The following is a 25,489-nucleotide window of genomic DNA, read 5'->3' as shown; positions in this document are numbered from 1 at the left end:
GAATGTTAAACCAGTCATTCATCCTAGGATAGCCTTACTTGGTCATAATGTATTATTCTTTTTATATATTTCTGTATTCTATTAATATTTTATTAAGAACTTTTTCATCTATATTTATGAAGGATATTGTTTTGTAGCTTTCTTACCATGTCCTTTTCTGGTTTCAGTATTAGAGAAATGCTGTTTTAATAAATCAAGTTGGAAAATCTTCCCTCCTTTTCTATTTTTAAAAAGAGTTTATGTAGGATTTGTATTATTTGTTCCTTGAATGTTTGATAAAATTCATCAATGAAGCTGTCTGGGCCTGGAATTTTCTTTGTGTTGTTGATTTTAAATACAATTTCTATTTTGAAGTGTAAGAAAATTGAAAACTTGCAATAGTAAAACATCCATTGCACATTTGTCAAAACTAAGAAGTCAACAGTGATCAAATACTACTAACTAAACTCCAGATTTTATATAAATATCATCAGTCTTCACACCAATGTCTTTTAGGACCCAATCCAGGATACCACATTGCATTTAGTGTTGGAATGTTTAAAATTACAATTAAATTTATTTAGCATATATTTCAAGTTTCTTTTTGTACCAATTTTGGTAATTTTTGTCTGTCAGGAAATTGGTCTATCTCATCTAAGTTGTCAAATTCATTGGCATAAAGTTGTAATATTCCCTTATTATCCTTGTAATGTCTGTAGGATCAGTACTAATGTTCCTTCTTCTATTCCTGAAATTCATAATTTGTGTTATCTCTCCTATTGTCATAGTCTATCTAGAGGTTAATCACTTCTAATGACTTTTTTTCAACTAATCAGCTTTTGGTTTTAGTGATTTACTTTTTTTTTTTTAAGTTGTTTCACAGATTTCTGCTCTCTTTATTATTTCCTTGTTTCTTCTACAAATTTTGGTTTAATTCAATTTCCTTTTTTAGATTCTTAATATGGAAACATAGTTAATTGAGTTTCAACTTTTCTTCTTTCCTAATAAAAGTATTTAAAGGCATATCTTTCTTAGCAATGTTTTAATGGAATTCTACATGTTATGCTTTCATTTTTATTCAGTTCTAAATATTTTCTAATTTCCTTTGTAATTTCTGCTTTGACTTAAGGAGTATTTAGAAACACGTTTTTAAATTTACAAATATTTAGGAATTTTTCAGATATGTTTTATGTTATTTAATTCTAATTTAATTCCACTGTGATGAGGACATACATGGTATGATTTCAATTCTTTTACTCTTGCTAAGGCTTATTTTATAGCACAGCAAATGGTCTATCTTCATGAATATTTCATGTGCACATAAAAGAATGTGTATTCTGCTATTGTAGCCATGCTAACTGTTAGCATTCATAAAATAAAATTAAATAAACAAATATGGAGAAAACCCCACATGGAATAAAATAGGCCCAAATGTAAAAAGCAACTCAAATACTTTTGAATATAGTACTTGCTGGACTCTATATGCTCAGGGTGGTATATTCGGAAGGTAAAAATAACTTATCAAGTTTGTTATTGGTAATAGTATGGGTATAGTAATCATGAAACTCATTTGTGTGTATTACTGGACTGGGCAAATAAGGAAATGTTGAAGCTGCTGAAACCAGGATTCTCACTATGGCAGAAGAATACTAATATGGAATGAGTGAAAGAGAAGAAGAATCCTGTGGTTTTGAATTAAAATTGGGGGTATCAGTATGAATGTATGATTAAAAGATATCATGGCTGTCTCTTCTGAGGAACCCAGAAATGATGACACCATAGCAGTGAGCATGCTTTAGATCTTGGTTTCTAAATACCATTCACCACTAAAAGGAACTAGCATTCCTTGAGGAAATGGCTGAATCCAGGTTTTGAACCAGAAAAGTACAACATAAACTTGCAACATCGTTTTATGTCAGAAATTAAGTAAATACTAAAAAAAAAAAAAAACTGATGGGCCCAGGAGACAGCTTAATGAGGCTTTAACTTGCCAAATGTGAGACAACTTGACCTTTAAAAAATACTGACTATAAATGGATTGTAAAAAAATTCGATCTTAAAAGAAAAGGATCCATGAGTATAGAGTGATACTAAAACAAACATTTAAAAAGAACAAACCTAACAGTAAATGTGAAGGTGGGGAGGCAAAGGTCTTATTTACCAAAGGATGTCAATCAGTTCTTGGAGAAATTTACAAGTAAACCAACACGTAGCCTGAGGTAAGTGCTATGATATTAGGTTAATATAGGAGCACAAAAGACTCATCTATATCAGAATGAGAGGAGAGGAGTAGGGACAGCTTTCTAAAGATGTGATACCTGAGATGAATTTTGAAGAAAGGTTCAGAAGTGGTAGAAGTAGCCACTTTCATAAATATTTACTCAGGCACAGATCACCAATGAAAGCTAAAACCACTGGGTGAAAGGTTGTTGGCAAACAGGATATTCGTACAGATCTCAAATTGTCACACCACACACTAAATTAGTTTTTTAAAAAAGGGGAAAAGGAATAAAATAAATAGAAATAAAATATAATAAATAAAATCAGTAAAATAGGAAAATCTGGCAAACTCCAATTTAATTAAATGATCAATTTGAACATCACCAATAATTGGACAAACTGAGCTCATGCGCCTTTAATTTGTGACACTGTGATGAAAGCAACATAAATTATTTTCTCGCCAAAAATGTGTGAACTGAGTGTAATCATGGAAAAAAAAAACCAATTAGGCAAAGCCAAATTGAAGGCCATTCCATAAAACAACTGAACTGCAGACTTCAAAAATACTAATGTCCTGGAAGATTTTTAAAAAGCTAGGGAACTATTTTGATTAAAGGAGACTAAAGAAACATGATACAGAAACTTGATTAAATCCTATATTTTTAAAAATCTAAAAAAAGGGATATTTTTGGAACAATTAGAGACATTTGAACATGGACATTAGATAACAGCATTCTATCAATGTTACATGTTTTGAGCGAGATAACTGTATTGTGGTTATATGGGAGAATGTCCTTGTTAGGAGCTACAGGCTGAAGTAGTCAGGTATGATGTGTCATACCTATCACCTGCATCCTTCATTCTTGAGATCTGTAGGTTACTCTCAAATGGCTAGGCCAAATAATCTCTTCCTATGTATACTTATGCAGTATATGTGACAAAACGTAACCACTGGTGAATCTAGGTAAAGGGTGTCGTGATTATTATGTTATTCTGACTTTTCCTTAAGTGTGAAAAATTTAAAAGAAAGAGCTGGGAAAAATTAAAGGTAGTTACAATAATGATACAAAAATTGTGTATAATTTCCAAACAGAGAGAAGGAGAAAAGAAACTCCAATCAAGCTAAAGGCATCAAAGGAAAATTTAAAAAGAAGCAACAAGGATGTTTAACAAAGAACATCAAATAAGATGATGGACCTAGAAGAAAAACATCAATGTCTTTAATTATATAAAAATATCAATGTCCTTAATTATATACATTTTTAACTCTTAATTGGGTTAAAAAATCAGATTTGTACTAAGAGATATATCTTTAAAAACAGAAGACAGAATAAAAAGATCAACAAATAAAACAAAGTAGGAGTCATAATTATGTTAGACAAAATAGAGTGTAAGGTGAAAAATACTAAATGCAAGAAATAATATTTTAGATGTCAAAAATGTATGAGCCATAAAAAAGTCATGAGTTTTTATAAACGTAAAATATAGCTTTGAAAATATATAAAGCAAAAGCCAAATTCAGTTCTAAAATCACATTGAGAGTATCAAACAATTGTGATATACATATCTCTATACTTAACCTTTAGATCAATATATAATATAAATATATTATTTATATTTCCATGACTTAACTGATTATATAATCAGTTGATTTAAAGAGTAAGTACAGACATACATACATAACAGATGACACTTATGGAATCCTTTTGAAAATGATATGGTTATTGACATTTTGTTAGGACAGAAAAATAGTGATAATTTTAAAAATGGGCTAACAGTATTGTGACTATATTTAAAAATTTGTCTTTATCTTTTGGAGATATACTGTTTTATGGGTAAAACGATACACTGTTGGAGACTGGCTTCAAAACAAACGGGAAAGGTGGAGGAGTGGGTGGGGTGTGATTTGATACCATCACCTGGGTGATGAGTACATGTGCTCATTGTTCTATTTCTATTTCTGTTATGTATTTAAAAATTTCCAAAATTAGATGTTTCTAAAAGGAAATTGCCAAGTCTTTAAAATGAAAAGGGGTACGTCAAGCTTAGGGATTGTAGTGAAAAGATAGTCAATGTATTATTATTTATAAGAAAAAACTAGAAATAACATTAATGTGCTAATAGGCAAATGGTTAAATGAATTTCAGGACAATCCAAATGAATGCAAGATGGTTTTCAAAAGGATGATGCCCATCTTCTTATAGGGATATGAAAAAATGCTCAGGATATAGTAAATGAAAGAGCAAGTTGCAGATCTCTCTCTTTTTCTCTGTCTCTCTTTCTACCAGTCCAGCTCTCCCAACTCTAACTCCAATACATAAATGGAGGAAAAACATCAGAAAAGATACCATCCAAACCATTAGCAGTGATCATTTCTTGGGAAGGGGGGAAGAAAAGAATTAGCGAGAGGCAGAGGATGAGGTGGAGAACAAAGTTCTTTCACTTTTTACTTTGTATGCTTCTGAATTATTTTACTTTTTTCTCAAGAAGCACGTATTTTAAAATTAAAAAGGAAAAAATGTTCATTAAAAGGAAAAGAAAACAATTGTGATGAGGCAATCTCTCGTATAAAATAGCATATTTTGCCACTTGTGCTCACTCTCTAAAAAGTTCTATTTTGTGAAAATCAGTTAAAACAACTTTAGTATATATGGCTAAGAAAATAGTAAGAAGTACAAAGCATGAGTTAGGTAAATACATTCACCCACCATGCTTGAGCATTGATTCTGACCTAAAACCTCTAATTAGGATTCTATATATGCCTAACATATAACCAGCAATAACCAGCAGTGACCTCCAAGGCTGTGCAAGATGCTTATTAGAAATAAAACTTACAACCAAGTCTCTTGTGTGTCTAATATCCCTTCACCGTTTTTCAAACTGAAGGGGGCATGGATAGCATTAATTTATAAGGTTGATCAATTCAGGTTTCGTGGGGGTATTTTCAAACCAAATTTATTGGAGCATTTGGGCATTTAGAGTATGACCATTTGCACGGCGTTCTTTTCTATGCATCTCTGATGACTTTGTGAATATACGGAGATCACTGTAGATTGAAAAATGGAATAATAGCTACAAGGGACAGTAGGAGCTTCTATGCCAACACTTTCCTTTAGAGAGAAAAAGAGAATTGAAAGGACATGCTAAGGTCACACTGTGCAATTACTGGTTGTAGATTAGATCCAGGTTTCCAGGTTTTATGAACACTGACAGCATAGCCCTCTTCCTACAACAGTTACTTGGTTTTCAACTTTTGTTTCCAAGTCTTATAATTGGAGATGTTCCTGCACCCCTAATTCTCAGATCTTTGCAAATCAGGTTCTTGAAATAAGAAATAATGCCTGGGATATATAATCTATTCAATAAACTCTGGCCAAATAAATGGATGAATGAACAGAGTTTGAACTCCTTTGCAGAAGCCCAATATTTGGGCTAAAATGATACGAAATAGAACAATGAGCACATGTACTCATCACCCAGGTGATGGTATCAAATCACACCCCACCCACTCCTCCACCTTTCCCGTTTGTTTTGAAGCCAGTCTCCAACAGTGTATCGTTTTACCCATAAAACAGTATATCTCCAAAAGATAAAGACAAATTTTTAAATATAGTCACAATACTGTTAGCCCATTTTTAAAATTATCACTATTTTTCTGTCCTAACAAAATGTTTTCTTTTCATCACAATTGTTTTCTTTTCCTTTTAATGAACATTTTTTCCTTTTTAATTTTAAAATACGTGCTTCTTGAGAAAAAAGTAAAATAATTCAGAAGCATACAAAGTATGCTTCACAAAAATGGTCATCTTTTTGTCCAAAACCAGAGTAGACTAACTATTCTGGTTGATCTTCCTAAAACTTCCCTAAAAGTACCATGCCAAGGAGAAGTCATAGCTCATTTCCCACACCTTCGTGGTACCCTTAGTGTGTCTTCCTCACCCAATCCTTCCTTGCTCCATTCCCATCAGTCAGAAATATCAGTGTTGTTTGTTCTGAGGATGCTGAGAATGCTAATATAGAATATAAAGAGTGACCTAATGTACTTTTTCTGCTCCTGGGACTAATCCAGCTTCTAATCCCTCTCATTCATTCATGCAGTCATGCATGTAAGAGATGTTTACTGAGCACCTACTGACCTGCTATCTGTTAGGCACTATATGTGGTGCTGGAGTGCAATGAGAGCAAAGCAGACAGGGCAGTACACTCCAATAACTTCCCGTGCAGGCTGTCCTGTACCCATCACCTGACTCCTTCATTACTGATCATCAATCTTTTGCCCCTCCTAAATCCTAGATTTAGCACATATAACTTGGACCATCTTTTCTGATATCTTAACTTCTGAAGGCTTCTACTTCCTATCGCATCCTAACCTCACCTGGAAGGACATTTTAAAACCTTTCCCACACATCTCTAGGCTTTGGTTCATGGGGTCCTTCATGCCTGTTTTCCTTTTCTTCACATTCCTGTTGAAAGCAACCTCTCCTATAAACCATGTGGATTAACTACGCCAACTGTTGGGGTCAACGGCACAGTTTTGATTATGAAAGACACTGGGACCATAGCCATCAGTAAGTTCCAACTATCAAAGAGCTAAATGGTCTGGTCTGGGAAGACAGGGGCAGTGAGGACCTTGCCCCTCCTATGCCTCAGGGCATTTAAAAAATCTAGTTGATATGTAGTGATTCCATAACTGAGTGTGGGGGAGCACTCTTCCGTTAGCCTTGGAGCAACCTGAAGCTAAGAACCGGGTCTGCTTTTTAACCCTGGAGCCAACTCCCGAGTGGGGGTAAGGTACTCACCTAACCAACACTGGGATCTTGGGCATCTTCTTGGAGACTTTAAAGAAACTCGTGTCCCCTTTGTTGTCAGTAAAGTAAATGCCAGCCACACTGGTCACGAGGTTCCCAGGGAATGTGAAAAGAACCCTTTCATCATCACCCTGGTTGGCCCAGTCCCAGGCTTGTCCTCCTATGAGCAAGCCGCCACCACGTTTCATGAACTTGACCAGCTTTTCTGTCATGGTTTCGTTGTAGGCATCAATACAGTAAACCCCCAGGGAGTCTTTCACTTCTGGCTCAACCTTTGCATCCATTCCAGAGCCCTCGAGGATTTTGGCCAAAGGTGCCAGGGATGGGTGTACACCAATGGGAGCCCCAGGGGAAGAGCAAAGCCACCCCACTGCGTTCAGGAGAAAGGGCGTGAGTTGGGCTTCCACCAGGTAGTCCTCATGGGACATGACCACCAGGCGGCCGCGGCCATAGGAGGAGGCAGCAATGAGGACCTGGCCCATGTCGTTCACCATCACAGGAAATGAAGCCTCTCCAATAAGAAGCAGTTCACATGGAACGGCATCTTCGGGTACATCCCAGCTTGTCACGCCATTCATAAGGGCCTCGAAGGCAGCAGAAGGAGTCGCCATGGCTCTGTTGGTTTCTGCAGAGAAGAAAGCAAAGGCTCAGCTTGGCGAACAATGGATAAACAAAGAAACAAATAGAGCAGTTCACTCTTCCAGTAGCTGGGCGATTCTTCCCACTATGCAGATGAGGTTGACACTGGGAAACGATTCAAGCACTTGGTGTTAGTGACTGAAGTCCAGGAGACCCCACTGGGCCCTCTCCTCTTAAACTCTGTGGTCAAACTTAGAGAGCTTGATACTTTTCCATCACAGACGGAAACAAACAGAAGGAAGGAATGAACATGGAATTGTGTCCCCCAAAGAGACATTTGAAATCCTAACCCATAGGACTTATTTGGAAAGAGGTTTTCATAGATGTAATGAAGCTAAGATGAGGTCATAGGTGATTTAAATGGGTCATAGTCTAATGACTGATATCCTCGTAAGAGGACATTTGGAAACACAGGGGAGAATGCTATCAGAAAATGGGGGCAGAGATTGGAGTGATGAGTCTACAAGCCAAGGAAGACCAAGAATTGCCGGCAAACACCAGGAGCTAAGAGAGAGGCATGGAACAGATTCTGCCTCAGAATCTCCACACTGCTGACACCTGGATTTCAAACTTCTAAGCCTTCAGAACTGTGAAATGATGTCTTCCTGTTATTTTAAGCCACCCCATTTGTGGTCATTTGCTTCAGCAGCTGCTGGGAATTCATAGAGTGGAGCGGCATGTTGTGCTCCCTGCCCATTCCATCCCTCTTGGCTCCCACACTAATCAGATTACTCAGAACTTCCATGTGAAATGCCTGGGCTTTCAGAGAAGGTTCTTTGGTCAATGTCACAGGCTAGGTAAGAGGAAAGTGGAAGTCCTCTGTGGTTTAAATGCAAGTCTCCTACCACCAGGAGCAGAAGGTAACAAGATATGAAATTATTGCAGAATCCTAATTGCACCTGGGATGCAGCTGACAACAGTGTGGAGGTGAACTCACAAATATCCTCTGCTTCTTCACAATGAGATCCCCACTAACGATGCTCTATGGTCTGACCTCTGCTACAAGCGCTGTACTGAAACACTTCCTCCAAGGGCAGATGTGTTTTCATGGTCAGGTCATGCAGTGTGTCTCATCTTCAGTGACCCCTCAGCAGCACAGGACACCACTGCTCTCCCAGTCCATGAGGCTGAACCACCTCTGTCAGTATGGCCCAAGGTAACCTCTTTGTATCCAACCTCTAGAACCACTTACTTTCTGTCCTTTTCTGACCTCCTCTTGGAATATGCAGATAGTCCTTACATTTTAATCTTTGGCCCTTACCACTTGTCTATTTCCCTTGTCAGATAACATGCTCACTCTCAACATAATACGCAACATGATTATAAACTTGGGCTTTGGACTTATGGCAGTCTGAGTTTGAATTTCAGCTCTGCTACTTAACAATTGTGAGACTTAGACAACACATCTCAGATTTAGTTTCCTTGTTAATTAAATAGGAATTATAATATCTGCCATATAAGCTTGTCCTGAGGATTAAAGGAAATAACATAGGTTAAATGCCTTTTCATAAGTATTCAATTATTTATATATGCATACTCATATATGCTTATAATTATTTGGTTAAGAATAAACCATTTAAGTATGTGAGTAATAGAGAATTCTTGCAAAGTGGAAAAAGAATTTAACCTAACATAGGTTTTATAAGCACTGAATTGAGCATGTACTGATTCTGATTTAATAGTTTTCATACTTTGTTACCAATATTAATACTAACACTAATGCTAACTACTATTACATTCATTTCTCATGTATCTCTATATGCCTTCCGCAAGCCAGGATAAAATAGCCCCAGTCTTGAGGTAACGAGTTCAAGACCCCACTGGCCATTTATAGCCAGTCTCTAAACTAAAAAAGTCTTAAATTTATTAATTTCCCTCTAAGGGAGCTCTTTTAAGGCAAATGACATAAGCTCAATGTTTCTAGTAGTTAAACAGAAGCATTAATAACCTACCTATCTCAGGAAACTATTGAGAAGATACTGACATGAACATTTGGTAAGCAAGAAGCTTGTCTCTTCCCTGCTCCTCCTGGTGCTCATAAATAATCAGGACAGCAAAGCGCACAGTGTCACCGTATGTCCCTTCTCCCTGCTGCTCCCATATCCAGCTGGTCACAAGTCTTATCAATGTCCTTGTTCATGGTTTCCAATCACACTGCCATTAACCTAGTTTAGGTCCTTAGTAATTCATGCCTGGACTCAACTGACCCAATTTCAAAGTTACCAGGACCTGTTCCCACCCTTTACTTTTCTAAAACCACTCTAACCATGTTATTTACTCTCAAAGCTCCATCTTGGTCTCTAGGGACAATCTACTGCCTTCCGGTGTGGACTGCCTGCAGAGCTGGCCACTCCCTGGCTTCTCCTGCCTTTTCTCCTGCTGCCTGTCTCCCTGCAGCATCCAGTCGCCAGGTGCCCCTGGACATGCCCTGCTTTCATTTTAGATGATCTTCCCATTCTCTTTCCATTCCGTTCCCTCTCCCAAATCTTTCTATCTATGGAAATACCATCCTTCCAAGAGCAGATATGGCACAGAAAAGAAAATTTAAATGGCCACTTCTGTGGAAAAGATGCTCAATCTCACTAGTAGTCAAGTAATGGAAAATATATTGTGTGTTGCTCATAATATTGTCAAAAAAGACAATACTCCTTTCTAGGAGAAAGTGGAGGAGGAGAAGGGGAAGAAAATGAAGATGAAGATGACAAAGGTGGCTAATAAGGTTTAATATTTGAAAGGCTAATAATGTTCAATACTGAAAGACCATCACAATCTGCAAGAACGACGGAGAATGTCTGCACTCTTTTTCAAAAACAATTTTATGGTGCCTACTTGGCTTCAAAGGTGTGCCTATATTTAGACCCAACAACCCTTCTTCTAATAACCCTTCTTACAGAAATAAGGACAGTATCAAAGATATATGTACAGGGATGCTTACTGCTACACCAAATTACAAATGGAGATAAATGAAAACCTAGAAGTACAGATAGATAGACTAATGACAAAGAATGTTTCCTAGAACCATTTTTGATTCTTGTGGGTGCAGCATCTCTAACCCAAACCCACACCTATCCAGCTTTCACATAGCCCCCAGATATCCCATTGTACACAGCATAAGACCCTGTAGCACTGCCCCCAGTCATCTACCCATACACACCCCCTAAAGAGTTGCCCATTAGAACCCTTCTCCCTCAGCCTCTGCTGCCTCTAGTGCTGGCACAAGTACAACCAGAACAGAGACCTCACATATCTGTCTCACTATTTGTTTTCTGAGCTAGTTCAAGGATGAGTTGAATAAATTTTACATCCACCTAGAAGAATGTCCTAGATACATTTTAAGTGAAAATTTCAAGTCACTATGATATGCAGAACATGAAGTCATTTTTGTATGGGCAAAGATAATAATAGTAGTAGTAGTAATTAGTAGCAGTAGTATAATTATTATTAGTAGTAGTAACAACACAATGCTTACCAGGTTCCTGGCATTACTACACGTGATTTCTGTAACTTATTTAATGCTGACAATAAACCTATGAGGTATTTACTATCACTATCCCCATTTTATGGATGGGCAAAACAAAAACTCCAAAATCATAATGCCCCGAGAATTAGTTATTTGCTCAAAATCACACAGGTGGTAAGTGGTGGTGGATCTAGGATTCAAATCCAGGAAACCCAGTGCTGGAGTCCATACTCTCAAGCACCAGGAATACAAAAGTATCTGTTACATACCAGGCTTTATAGGCATTGAAAATCTATGGAGGCCACATTTCAACATAATCACATTGATTACATTAGGAAGAGAGGTGAACCATTCTCTCTGCCTTTATACAAATCTGCATCCTTTAAATTGTATTGCTACTACAACGAGAAACAACACCGAGTTAACACAAATTTAGTCAAAGCATGTAAACACACATTAAAATATTAGATACAGTTTTTACATGATGAGGTAGACTGATCAACTGATCCTGGCTCACTGGACCTAAAAGGTCTTCCTTCATCTCTGATCGGGTTGTGCATCTGCCCACCTATGAATTTGATTTCCTCCTCTACGGGGGTTCCTTGAACTCTGCAGCTGGTTGTGTCCCCACTTTAACCAGCTATCAGTGACTTCATCACTTGATTTTTGAACCAAATGCCCCCTCTTTATGCCCGAATCCATATTTGTCCTCCAATCTTGGTAAGCTCAAATGAATAAAACCTGGAAGAAATGTCCTTTTATTTCTCTCCCTAACCCCTCCCATGGTTCCTGCTTTCTTTCTCCTGGGCCCACCTCTGGCCCCTTTTAGCTTGCTGGAAACAAAGCCACTGCCAAAGCAGAAGGTATTAAAGGCACAACCTGTAACTCAGGGAGAGAGCAGAGCTTCCACTCCTACCACAGAGCAGCGCCATGGCTCGTAAACCTGGTTTCCCTTTGAGAAATGCGTGGAAGGGCAGGTGGATGGAGGGCCCTGCTGGATGCTGCGCCACCCATGTCCCGTATGGTAGTGTGATTTCAAATCCTGAACCTAGAGTAAGTGTGTGAGGCCAGAGTATACATTGTATTCTTTGGATGAATAGATATTCCATGTCTGGATGATTACATGACAGATGAGGGTATAAGGGTAAACCCAGGATCATTTTTTCAGCAAATGGCTAACCTGACCTTGAAAATTGGTTTATATTACAGACATTCAATTCTATGGGTCTTCTCTCCTCCATGTTTTTTTGTTTTGTTTTGTTTTGTTTTCTCATGAACCTTCTGTTTCTTTTTCTTTCTACATCCAGTATCTTTTCCAAGATATTGGGGGCTAGTTCAACTCCTTTTTTGAATTCTGTCCTAGACATTCCCAGCTCAGTCTTATTTATTTGTCACTTAAGATTGTTTAATTCATACATCTGTAAGAGTATATAATACATGTGGAGGGATATAGATGGTAAAATAACAATAAAACAATCTGAAAAATTAAACTCCCATATACCTACCATTCAGCTTAAAAAATAGACTTTTACCACCATCTTTGAAGCCCCTTCTGTGATCCTCCCCATTCAGCCCCTCCACTATCCCCATAGGAGTAAGCAGGGTTGGGGTCTTTGCTTCTTCTAGTCCTCTATTTCTACCTTACCAAACTGCCTACTTAATTCTCGAGTTCCCCGGAGGCTCTGCTTTCACTCCTATTCGCTCACTTCCCTCCCAGGTCACTCAAGAGGATGACATAATTGAGGAGCAAAAGCCCAGGAGTGAGAAGACCTGGGTATTACTACCTTTTTAAAATGTGGGTGCTGCCTCCCCCAGCTGTGGATCTGCGTGCCTCAGGGAGTGTTCTATCCAATGCACGGTGTGTGAGAAGGAATGTTCTAAACTCCCAGGGGCTGTCAGCACTCAGCTTGGAGTCTGGCGGGGCTCCACTCTCTTTTCCTCCCAGGCCCAAAGCCAGTCTGCAAAGAGCACAACGGTGACGTCTGAGGAGGGAGAGGGCTGGGGAGTGGGGGCAGCCGGCAGGGAGGAGGGGGCGCTCCTCCGTGCGCGTAAACACACACACACACACACACACACACACACACACACACACACGAACGCTCACTCCAGTCTCCAGGGGCCAGTGCCAGTGGGGGACAGATCTCAGTCCCGAAGATAGTGTTCACAAAGATCAAAGGGCAGTAGGACAGTAGGCCACAAGCGATGCTCTGTCCCAGCTACCCGCGACCCTGCTCAAGCTCCGGGCATTCTCATCCGACAAAACAGCGGATTAGACGCAGTTCTCTAGGTCAGGCCCTTAGGTAACTCAACCACACAAAGCAAGCACACACAAACATCAGATGTCAGAACCTGGAGGGGAGGAGCAATGCGGCAGGGGGATGCAGGGCCCGAGTGCAGAGGAAAATCACCAGCAGAAACACGGAAACAAAAGGGATTCTCTGTCCCCGACTTCAGCACACCCAGACCCACGGCGCGCCGATCGCGCCCCGCACCCCCGCCCCGGCCTCCCGCACCACCCTCCCCAAGCACCCAGGCCGAGTCCACCATCGCTGGCCCCTTCTCCAGCCTGCGAGGCTTTTGGAGAGGGCCACTCACCAGGTTACCCTGCGATTTCCACGGGGGCAGGTGGGAGCGGGCAGCCTGGCGTAGAGACGGTCGCACAGGGAAGAGGCTTCCCTGTACCACAGTGACTGGGCGACCGAGCCGGGATTTGGGAGCGGGGAGGAGACCGGAGCAGGAGGAGAGGAGGGGTTTCCACGGGAGTCCCCTCCTCCCCACTTCCTCCCAGGCTGGAGTGGGAGCTCGAGAGGGCGGCGCTTGGCGGGGGACAGCGCTTCTTTGTGTCGCCGGCCCTGGTGGCTTGGTATTGCTGCGGCTTAGGGACGCCTGGCGACCCCATCCTGGCAGTGTGGATGGCCGTTTCATTAAAGATACAAACTTCTCGGACTCTCCATTAGTAAGGGAAAGGCTGAGCAAATTGTGGGACAAACATTCTGCTTAGTATTATTCAGTTCTTAGGAAGAGCCTGAATCTCCATTTAGTCGGTGAATACACAGTGATATATTGCCAAAGGGAAAATACAAATTGTAGAAATTGTTGAATATGCTTTTGTTTTTATAAGAAAAACAAACCCCGTATATATTTGTATTATGGTGGGGAGAACGCAAGGCTATTTCTACCCGTTAGTATTGTTTAACTTGAGAAATAAGAGAGGTGCAACTTTTTATATAGCTGCACTGTTTGCAGTTACGTGTTACTTCTGTAAATTAAAAATAATATACAGTTCAAACAATAGTTAACTAAAATGTATTCTTCGGTGTACAGTTCAAATCGCATTTCTTTCTTTCCTGTTTCCTTTTTTCTCTTTTTCTTTGGAGACGGAGTCTTGCTCTGTCGCCCAGGCTGGAGTGCAACGGCGCGATCTCCGCTCTCTGCAACCTCCGCCTTCCGAGTTCAAGAGATTCTCCTGCCTCAGTCTCCCAAATAGCTGGGATTACAGGCGCCCGCCATCACGCCTGGCTAATTTTTTTATTTTTGTAGAGACGGGATTTCACCAAGTTGGCCAGGCTGGTCTCAAATTACTGACCTCGAATGATCCGCCCGCTTCGGCCTCCCAAAATGTTGGGATTACGGGTGTGAGCCATCACACCCGCTCCCCATTTCTTTCCTTTCTGATATCAGCTGAGAGCTGCTCCTCTCTCTTGTGTGTGTGGCCACTTCACCTTTCACAGGTGCTGGCTCCAGCTGGGAAATGCAGGGTGGTGACAGGGACCCAGACTAGGTGGACTGGATTCAAATCCCAGAGCTACACTTTACCAACGGTGTGACTTTGGGCAAGTTACCTAATTCCTCAGTGTCTCAGTGCTATTACCTACACAACGGGGATTAAAAAAATCAATACCTATACTAAGCCTTATTATAAGGCTTCAGTTAGGTGAGTTTATGCTTGTAAAGTTCTTGAATCAATGTTTGGTATACGGGCCGGGCGCGGTGGCTCATGCCTGTAATCCCAGCACTTTGGGCGGTCGAGGCGGGCGGATCATGAGGTCAGGAGATCGAGACCATCCTGGCTAACACGGTGAAACCCCGTCTCTACTAAAAATACAAAAAATTAGTCGGGCGTGGTGGCGGCACCTGTAGTCCCAGCTACCCTGGAGGCTGAGGCAGGAGAATGGCGCGAACCCGGGAGGCGGAGCTTGCAGTGAGCTGAGATCGTGCCACTGCACTCCAGCCTGGGCGACAAGCGAGACTCCGTCTCAAAAAAAAAAAAAAAAAAAAAAAAGTTTGGTATACGGTAAAACTGGATGAGTGCCTGATAAATATTCAAATCATCCTAAGATTCAATATTCCATATTTCAGGAAAATGCATACCTTTTAATCCTGACTAGGGTTTGAGTCCCAACCCAAGCCATACTCCCTTTCCCCATCTTCCTTCAACTCCTTTTCTCCAAATTGGATCATTAGGAACAAGTCAGCGGCAGGTTTTATGGAAAAGAAATGGCAGGGAGAGATATCAAGAGAACCTGAATTCAGGATCCTGCCAAGTCACGGGCCACCTGAGAGACAGTGAACACATCTTTTATCTTCTTCAGCGTTCAGATTTTTCAGCTAAATGAGATGGGCTGGTGACTGGCACCCACTAAGTCCCTTCCGGGTCTGCAATGTCAGGACTAACAGCACCACAGGTTAAAACCCTGTAATACTGAATCTCGTGCAAAAATTTTAAATTCAGAACAAAAACGCATATATTGGTTACCTAAAAATAAACATTAATTATAAAGGACGAAATATACAAGGGAAGGGATGCAAGCTAACTTACCTCGGAGGATGGGGGCATGAGATTTGGTTGGGGGGAAGAGGTTTTAATTGTTTTATTTCTCAGAAAGAAAGGGGGGTGGAGGAAGAGAGGGAGTGCTGAAGCAAAGGTGATAAAATGTCAGCATATAATAAATCTGTCATATTATCTTCTGTGCGTAGCTTTGAAATATATTTCACAATAAAACATGTTTATAAGGGGCAGACTTGCTGGTTAGGTTCCTGGAGAAGAAATGCAGTACGAAAGAAATAAGAGACGGGTAGAAAGAAGCTGAAACAGAAACAGCAATGGAGAAGCGTAGGGAACCCTCTTTGAAAGACATCTATCTCCCTGGACCCAAAACCCAACGAGTCTCAGGCCCAAAACGCGACCACTTTGGCAGCCCAGCTGCCACTCCCCAGGGAGCCCGACCGAGTGCCTCCTCCTCCCACCCGCACCTCAGCGGACTGCATCGGGAGCCGCCCCTGATTGGTCCGTGTGCCCGGGCCTGCTCTAGTCCCAGAAACCAGCTTTGGACGAGACTCACCCTTTCGTCCAGCAATTTCCACACCGGGCTACTTCGGAGCAGGGGAGTCTTCCACAGAGGTAGGGGAAGGCGCCGGGGCAGACGCCTTGGGGATTTGCAAATTGGTAGTGAAGTGGCTGGGAAGCGGCGTGTGGGGGGAGGTGGGCTGCAGTGCAGACTGTGGGGGTGGGAGCGTCCCCGGGAGCTGATTGGCTGCCGCGGGTGGGGGCGGAGCTTGGCCGCCGCCCCCGGAGCGCTGAGGCCCCGCTTTGTGTCAGTTTCTACCTCAAGATGCAGCCCCAGATCCGGGATGGAGGCCCAGGCGCCCGCCCCGAGGGTGCGGCAGGACCATTTGTTTCAAAGTAAATCGTTGAGACTATTAACAAGGGAGCGATAGATAAATAATGACGATCTCTATATAAAATAATATCAACTATTTCCAAGGATGGGTTAAATCTACTTACATAAATCTACTTATATATTGCCTCTATCTATATATATATATGTTTATATACTATTTTTAAAATAAACATTTAACATAGTAAAAAACGTTCCATTTTGTGTAAAAAAACTTCAAAACTGTTCATATGTACTTATATAAACACAGAAATTGTATGGAAGATAGACTACTTGAACCAGTTACTTCAAACAGGAAAGTGGATTACTTGTTATTTTTTTCTTGATACACCTCATTAGCGTTTCAACAGTCACACGTATTATTTTGTAATAAAAATAAATTTAATCAACTAAAACACGGCATGAAATATCCTCGCACAAGCGGCTGGCAGCGGCATCTCAACAAATAAGATTTCTCTCTGTGGAAAGGGTTCTTGAACTTTGTTCCTAATTCTGATCCATGTTATTTGAGTGGAACAGGAGACCTTACATGGAACCAGGAACTGGCTTTATGCCTGACCAGGTCCTGCACTCGCATCTGCTTATCTAACCTGGAGAGCTCAACTGTAAAACCTGGAGTCTCTTCTTATGGCTGGTCCCCAGGGACCCAGGGAGATTTGCATGGCCCCTGTCCTGTCTCCAGATTCCTCACCCCTCACTGCCCTGGCCCCTGTTTGCTGGGTACCTAAGGAAGGGTTGTCCTGGGACCAAACTGTTCTCAGGAAGAGACCATCACAAAGCCTTCTCCCCTACTACAAAAGTGTAGTGTCCAGAGTGGACCTTCCAGGGGAAGGTGGCTTTAGAGGTGAAGAGGATGGGGTACGACATCCCGTATAAATTAACGGTTTCATTTCAACTGCACCAACTAGAGAAGCATAGGTTAAGAACTGGATTTTATTCTTTCTATTCCCCCACTTCACCTAGATCACAAACAGGTGCTCTGTAATGTCCACTGGATGGATGGATGAAATGGAGTAAGAAAATCCTTAGAATCATTCCTCAACAAAACAAACAGCAGCCTAACGCACAAAATGGATCAAACTACAAACTTCTTGTGCTGTAAGTTTTCTCCTTCCTTCATGCTCTTTTGTTTTAATGCTTCCTGAAATTTTACTTTTTTTTTTTTTTTTTTTTGAGACAGGGTCTTGTGCTGGAGTGCAATGGAGCGAGGCTCACAGCAACCTCCACCTCTCGGGTCAATCGATCCGCCCACCTCAGCCTCCCCAGTAGTTGGGACTACAGATGCCTGTGCCATCATGCCCAGGGAGTTTTTTGTTTTTTTTTTTTTTTTTTTTTTTTTTTTTTTTTGTAGAGATGGGGTCTCACTTTGTTGCCCAGGCTGGTCTTGGAAGTCCTGGGCTCAAGTGATCCTCCTGCTTCCCCTCCCAAAGTACTGGGATTACAGGTATAAGCCACCCTGTCTGGCTGCTTCCTCAAATTGAGCTGGTTCCATCTCCTCTTTCTCAGTCTCAGACACCACATTACAAGCTCAATTTTAAATCCTGGATCCTTTCTTATTTCTACTTCCCCTTGAGTTTTTTCTCCTTTCTAATGTTCTGCTTGGAGTAGCTCTGAGTAATGAAGACTGCCATGAAATCCTGAAAGTATTCAAATAACTTTTGAGATACTAAGTTTGGTAAATATTCCACAACATGTGAATAAATGAACAACTAAAAATCCATATTAAAAATATTATGCAATTCTTTAAAATGAGCTCAATTCATACCTTGAGAAATTGTCTAATGTATATTTTCAGCAATAAAAGTATGACCCTACTTTTTGCAGGGGAAAAAACTGTAATTGCGTGTTTATGTTTACCTAAGCACAGAAAACATAAGGACAAATTTCACTGCTTCAGAAAGTGGGGGAGGGTTGAGCAGTAATTTTTTTCTTTAGACACTTCATATTTTGAAAATGTTACAAGTATCATTTTGAAACGCAAAATAAGACTATTCAGTAATACCACTCTTAGGTGTGCACCCAATATACACATTTTTACTGAAGGACAATGGAATCCTCAAAGCGTCACCATCCAATATAGTCTAAAACTGGAAACTACTCAAATCCTACCCTCCCTGCTTTCTCAGCTCTAATCCACCCTGCTCTCTATCAGCTGGGTACCATCAACAGTAGAATGTTTAAATAAATTGTGGCATATTCACAATGAAATATGGTACAGCAATGAGAATGAATGATTTGCATTTTTCACAATATAGCTGAATCTCACCAACATATTGTAGTGAACTAAGCCAGAAACAAGAGAGTACATACTATATTGTTATATTTACATAAATATAAAAACAGGTGAAACTAATATTTGATACTAAGACTCAGAATAATATTTACTCTTGGGCCAGGTAGTGACTAGAGAGGAACACAAAGGAGACTTCTGGGTCACTGGTAATGTTCTCTTAATCAATTTAGGTGCTGGCCCAAGGTCGTGTTCAGTTTGTAAAAATGTATCAAGCTGTACATTTATGATATACTGATATATAACCACACATGCAAATATCTAACTTTAATAAGGTGTTAAAAATAATGTTTTAGTTCTAGAAATGTAGATAAATGTCCCAAAACATACTACTGATGCAAACAACATATATACACAAAATATTATAAATTCATCACTGAGATGATATTGAAGAGTACACAAAGCCAGAAACAAACTAAAAGCAGGAAACATTGAAGGAAGCAAGCATGAAAGCTGGCTGTCACCACAATGCTTCCACAAAACCCTGGAGAATGTATGGGGAGTGACTCTATGGAGTTTCCAGCCTAGGACATTAGGACCAAGCTCACATAAAGAATTTAATTTAAAGTGACATCCCGGCACAAAGCTCAGACACCAAAGGGGTATTCCAACAGGGTAAAGGTAAATAGTAAGTAAATTCGTATCACACAAGAAATCGATGCAATTTGCTTGTCCTGACCCTGATGAAAGATGAAGGGGAAAAAGATCAATGAGAATGAATAACCACAAACCAGTTTTCCATGTAGGTTTGCAATATTAATTCATGCTACGTCTGTGGATTGAAAAACCCTAAGCAAATAATTTGAGGTGGTCCCGATTTGCTAATGTATTCAATTGGAAGATGCACATGCATATCTTTTCTAGAGAAATTTAACTTTAATATGTCTAGAAATAATTTCTAGGACAAAAATTCACATGAAAGGAGCAGCTCACATTAATAATTTTTAAAATCACATAGCACTCAGGAAATAAAGCACAATGAAAGAGAGCCATTACAAACAAGAGAATCAGAAACGCATGAATTACTAGTCACAGAATATAGAATAGCTATGTTTTGTACATTTGAAAAATAAAATAGAAACTAGAAACTTGAACAGAAAATAATTGTATTTATAAAAAGAATCAAATAAAACTAGAAATAAAAAATAATTGAAATAAAATAATTCAAAAAAATTATTGAAGAGACTAAATAGAAGATTAAAGTTGAAGAAAGAATTACCGAGCTGGATCTGGAGTAGAGGAAATTATCCATAATTTAGTCTAAAATCGAAAAAATGATGGAAAATATGAAAAAGGATAGATGACATAGAACGTATAGTGAGAAGACCTAAGACACATCTGATCTGAGGTTCAAAGAGATGGAACAGAAAGATTGTGGGAGAGCTATTATTGAAATAAAAGATTGAATTTTCCAGAGATCTTGAAAGACACCAATCCTCAGATCCAGGGAGTCTAACAAATCCTAAAATGATAAAAAGAAATACTCATCTAAATATTTGTAGTGAATCAAAGAAGAGAAGACACCAAAGACATCTCAATTGGTTCAGCTTACACAATTCTGACTGAAAAATGAAAGTTGAGCAAATTCTCCACTTGAGGGGATGCATCAAGATCAGCTGCAGAAAAGAGAAGAACTTTCAATGGAGATTTTAAACAAGTAAGATCAAGATTCTGAAGCATATCCTCAAAGAACTGTAACAGGAGAGGAAACATGGCTTTACCAGTGTGATCCTGAAGACAAAGCAGAATCAAAGCAATGGCTACTAAGAGGCAGAAGTGGTCCAGTCAAAGCAAAAGCAGATTGGTCAAAAGCAAAGGCCATGGCGACAGTTTTTTGAGATGCTCGAGGTGTTTTGCTTGTTGACTTTCTGGAAGACCAAAGAATGATAACATCTGCTTATTACTGTAGTGCTCTGAGAAAGTCAGCCATAGCTTTAGCAGGAAAACACCCATGAAAGCTTCACCAGACAGTCCTCCTCCACCATGGCAATGACTTTGCCCATCCCTCTCATCAAGTAAGGGCAATTTTGAAAGAGTTTCAATGGGGAATCACTAGGCATCCACCTTAGAATCCTGATTTGGCTCCTTCTGACTTTTGTTTCCTTATCTTAAAAAATCTGTGAAGGGCACCCATTTTTCTTTAGTTAATAATGTAAAAAGACTGTATCTACATGGCTAAATTCCCAGACCTTCAGTTTCTTAGTGAGGGATGAAATTGCTTTTATCACTGCTTATAAAAGTGTCTTGAACTTGAAAGGGCTTATGTTGAGGCAACATTTTTTTTAAAATTGTTTAATTCCATTTTTTCCACAAACTTCTTGAAATTCCCTCATATCTTTGGAACAATCCTCCCATTGGAAACAATAATAAAATCTTAACAAAATATAGGAAACAACTGAAGACTCGGAAAAGTAAACAACATAAACAGGACAAGAGGACTATAATCCTTGATGAACACAAAACAGGACATGAGTTGTATATTTGCTATGGCTTTTTACTTTGGGACATTTTCCATTTTACAGTGCAGGGTTACTGAGGCTGAAACAATAATAAAATCTTAACAAAATATAGGAAACAACTGAAGACTCGGAAAAGTAAACAACATAAACAGGACAAGAGGACTATAATCCTTGATGAACACAAAACAGGACATGAGTTGTATATTTGCTATGGCTTTTTACTTTGGGACATTTTCCATTTTACAGTGCAGGGTTACTGAGGCTGAACAGGAAGTGTCAGTCTTACTGGTTCAAGACTATCAAACCAGTTGGAGCTCAAAGGGCAAAGTTTCAGACATGAAGAAACCAGAGAAGTTAATATAAAGTTTTATATATGAATTCCCCTAATGTCACTGGCTTATTCCTAAGCTATACATGCAAGAGGAGAGACCTCAGGGCTACTTGTAGGAAATAGTGGCCAAAAAGCTAAACATTTGAGCAGTCATTTCAGTGGTTATATTGTTCTGAGAAAAGCAATGGAGTTTATGCCCCAACAAAAAGAAAGGTTCTTATAAACACTCCATGATTTCAGTTGACACATAAGAAAATCCCTGACATATGAAGAAGAAGCATATCTTATGGTTTAAGGACTATGTTCTTGGAGAAAGATCAAACCTTAAATGGGCTAGTCCTAACAAAGCCTAAAACTAATCTTTGATAGCATCAAAGTAATCTGCTGGTACTTTATCTGCCCACTTCCCCAAAAAATCCCCTTGAAAGAAAATAACATCAACCAAAACCTTAATATTTTTTCATCCACAATATTCTGCATTCAATCAAAAATTAAGAAAGAGGTTAAAAAACAGAATAAATTGCCAATAACTCAAGAGAACAGAAAACAGACATGGGCATAAGTGGTTCAAAGCAACTGGGATAAATATGTTAAGAAATTCTATAGAAACAAGGCTGTGGAATTTCAGCACAGAAATAAAACTCATAAAAAAGTAAAATAAAAAATTAAAAAAGAAAAATAATAATTAAAATTGGTACTTGATAGATTGCTTTAATAGCATATTAAACACAAAAGACCAGAGAATTCATGAAGTATAGCAAAGGTAAGTAGAAAGTATTCATACATAAGAGGAAAGAAAACATGATATACAAAGAGATCAAAAGATACAGAAAGAGTGTAACAGGATTACAAGACAGGGTGAAAAGTTGTGACATATGAGTAATCAGAGTCCCAGAAGGAAAGGAGAGAGATAATAAAACAAGCAAAATGTTATTAATTAATGATTTGAAAAATATCAAACCACAAGCTGAAGAAACTTTACATTTCCCAAGCAGAATAAACAGAAAGAAAACTACATTCAGACACATCACATTCAAACTGCTGAAAACCAAATTCATAGAGAAAATCTGAAAAGCTGCCAGAGATAAAGGATACTTCTCATTTAAATGAACAAAAAATACAGCTAAGTTTTCAAAACAACGATGGAAATGAGAACACAACAGAATTCCTAAAAGCAGAAAAAGAAAAATCTGCCAACCTAAAATTCTATACATAAGAAAAATATTCCCCCAAAATAAAGGCAATGTAAAGATAATTTTAGATATACCAAAGCTGAAAGAATGTATTCCCAGCAGAATATAACAACTAAAACTATTTTTTCATGATTAAGGACAATTATTCCTCATAGAAGCACAGTGCTTTAGGAATTAATAGAGAACACTGAAAAGAGTAAATACACAGGCAAATATAAATGAATACTGACTGTTTAAATAAACAAATATAATTCCTTATGGAATATAGAAGCATATAAAAAAAACAGAAATCAGTACAGCTGCAAGATGGAGATAAACTTTTAAAATTTTACATTGAGAGTACACAGAAGTAATAATTTAAAGTAGGTCATAACAAATCAGTAAGGTGAACTGTAATATCTCAAGTAACCAATAAAATAATAAAAAAATTTATAATGCAAAATATAGAAGAAAAATTAATAGAAGGTGTTGAATTCAAAAGAAATCAAGAAAAGAGAAAATAAGAAAGAAGAGATTGGACAAAGAGAAAACTGTGCAAATTGGTAGACTTGAACCCAATTTTTTTTTTTTTTTTGAGACAGCGTGTCGCTCTGTTGCCAGGCTAGAGTGCAGTGGTACGATCTTTGCTCACTGCAACCTTGCTTAAACCCAATTTTTATAGATTGCATGTTTGTGTCCCTCCAAAATTTGTATGTTGAAATTCTAACCCCCAGTGGAATGGTATTAGGAAGTGGGCCTTTGGGAGGTAATTAGATGTAGGTAATTAGTGTGAAACACTCATGATGGGATTAGTATCTTTCTAAGAAGAGAAAGTGACTAGAGCTCCCTCTCTTGGCCATGTGAAAATACAGTGAGAAAGGTAGCTGTCTATAAGCTAGGAGGCCAGCCCTCACCAGACATTAAATCTGCTGGTTTATCTTTAAATGTTTTTTGTTTAACTACCAGTCTATCACATTTGTGTCACAGCAGCCCGAAACGACTAAGATACCAACTATGTAAATAATTATACTAAATATAAATGGATTAAAAAATCCAATTAGAAAAAGAGTTCATTTAGAAGAGAAATATTGAAAGTAAAAGGATGGAAAAAGGTATACCATGCAAATGTTAACCAAAAGAAAGCTAGTATGGCTAGATGTACAATGGGCAAAGTAAACATTACTGTCAACAAGTGTTACTATAGATATAAACACATTTCATAATGATAAAAGGATCAATTCAGTACAGCAATACAAAAATTTTAAATTTGTATCCCTAATAATACAACTTCAAAATTTATAAAGCAAAGTTGACAATAATAAAAGGAGTAACAGACAAGTCCACAAGCATAGTTGAAGATTTAAGTACATCTTTCTCAGTAATCTGATAAAACATGTGCATAAAAAATCAGTAAGGATATACGGGATTTGAATGACATAATTAACAAATTTGACCCTGTTGACACATATGGTACATATACACCCACCAACAACAGAATATACTTGATTTTTAGTGTATGTCAAACATTTTCTCAAATAAAACATATATTGGCATGAAGCAAGTCTCAAGAAACTCAAAAAGGTGTAGAATATATTCTCTGATCTTAATGGAATTAAACCAGAAATAAATAACCCTAAGTTAATTAGAAAATTCCCATGTTTGGAAATTAAGGAGTACACTTCTGAACACTCCTAAGGTCAGATAAGAAATCACAAGAGAAATTAGAAAATATTTTAATTAAATAATAATTAAAATACAATTTATCAAAATTTGTGGGAGGCAGCAAGAGCAATTACTTAATAAAGGAAAACTATATAGCTCTAAATGCCTACATTAGTAAAAGGGAAAGACTGAAAGTAAACTATTTCAAAATATTAGAAAAAGAACAACAAATTTGAAGTAAATCAAAGAATATAATAAACATAAAAGCAAGAATCAAATTCAAAAATATTTAGAAATTCAGTAAAACCAAAAGTTGGTTTTAATGAACCAAACTAAGAATGATCAATAAAGAGACACAGAGAGTGAATCCATTATAATTATCAGGGGATGTTATTACAATCCCAAAAGACATTAAAAATATAACAAAGTGCTATTATGAGTAACCATATGCCAATAAATTTAACAAATTCAGATGAATTTTCAAATTCCTTAAACAACATAATTTATCCAAAATGGCAAGAAGAAACAAAGTATAAATAATCCTATACATCAAAAAAATGTAGTCCAAAATCAAAACATTCCGCAAAAGAGTTTGGGCCCAAAAGGATTTTTATGGCGAATTTTCCTAAACACTTGAGAAAAATATAATACTAATATTATAAAACTTCTTCCAGAGAATAGTAAACAAAGAAATCCTTCCCAACTCATTTTTATTACACCCAGCATAACTTTGATAGCAAAATCACATATGTACATTACAAGAACAAAAAGCTAGAGACGAATATTACTCA

The 25,489-nt window shown here is 38.6% G+C and overlaps 1 protein-coding gene across 3 annotated transcripts in view; it reads right to left on the bottom strand.

Annotated features, from left to right (window-relative positions):
• Nucleotides 1-25,489, bottom strand: part of TCAF1 (TRPM8 channel associated factor 1) — a 52,189-nt gene that overhangs the window by 19,025 nt on the left and 7,675 nt on the right. Inside the window, exons 1-2 of one of the 3 annotated variants that reach the window (XM_050784918.1) lie at nt 16,449-16,899; nt 6,999-7,632 (exon numbers count right to left, since the gene is read on the bottom strand). In XM_050784918.1, the coding sequence (XP_050640875.1) occupies nt 6,999-7,618 (620 nt within the window). In that variant the 5' untranslated portion in view covers nt 7,619-7,632; nt 16,449-16,899. Of the gene's footprint in view, nt 1-6,998; nt 7,633-13,701; nt 15,295-16,448; nt 16,900-25,489 lie in introns of those variants that run through there. The other 2 variants (XM_050784920.1, XM_050784921.1) reach the window with 2 other exon arrangements.

Source organism: Macaca thibetana, chromosome 3 (genome assembly GCF_024542745.1).
Source record: "Macaca thibetana thibetana isolate TM-01 chromosome 3, ASM2454274v1, whole genome shotgun sequence".
NCBI lineage: Eukaryota > Metazoa > Chordata > Mammalia > Primates > Cercopithecidae > Macaca > Macaca thibetana.
This window is presented reverse-complemented; position numbering and strand designations above follow the sequence as displayed.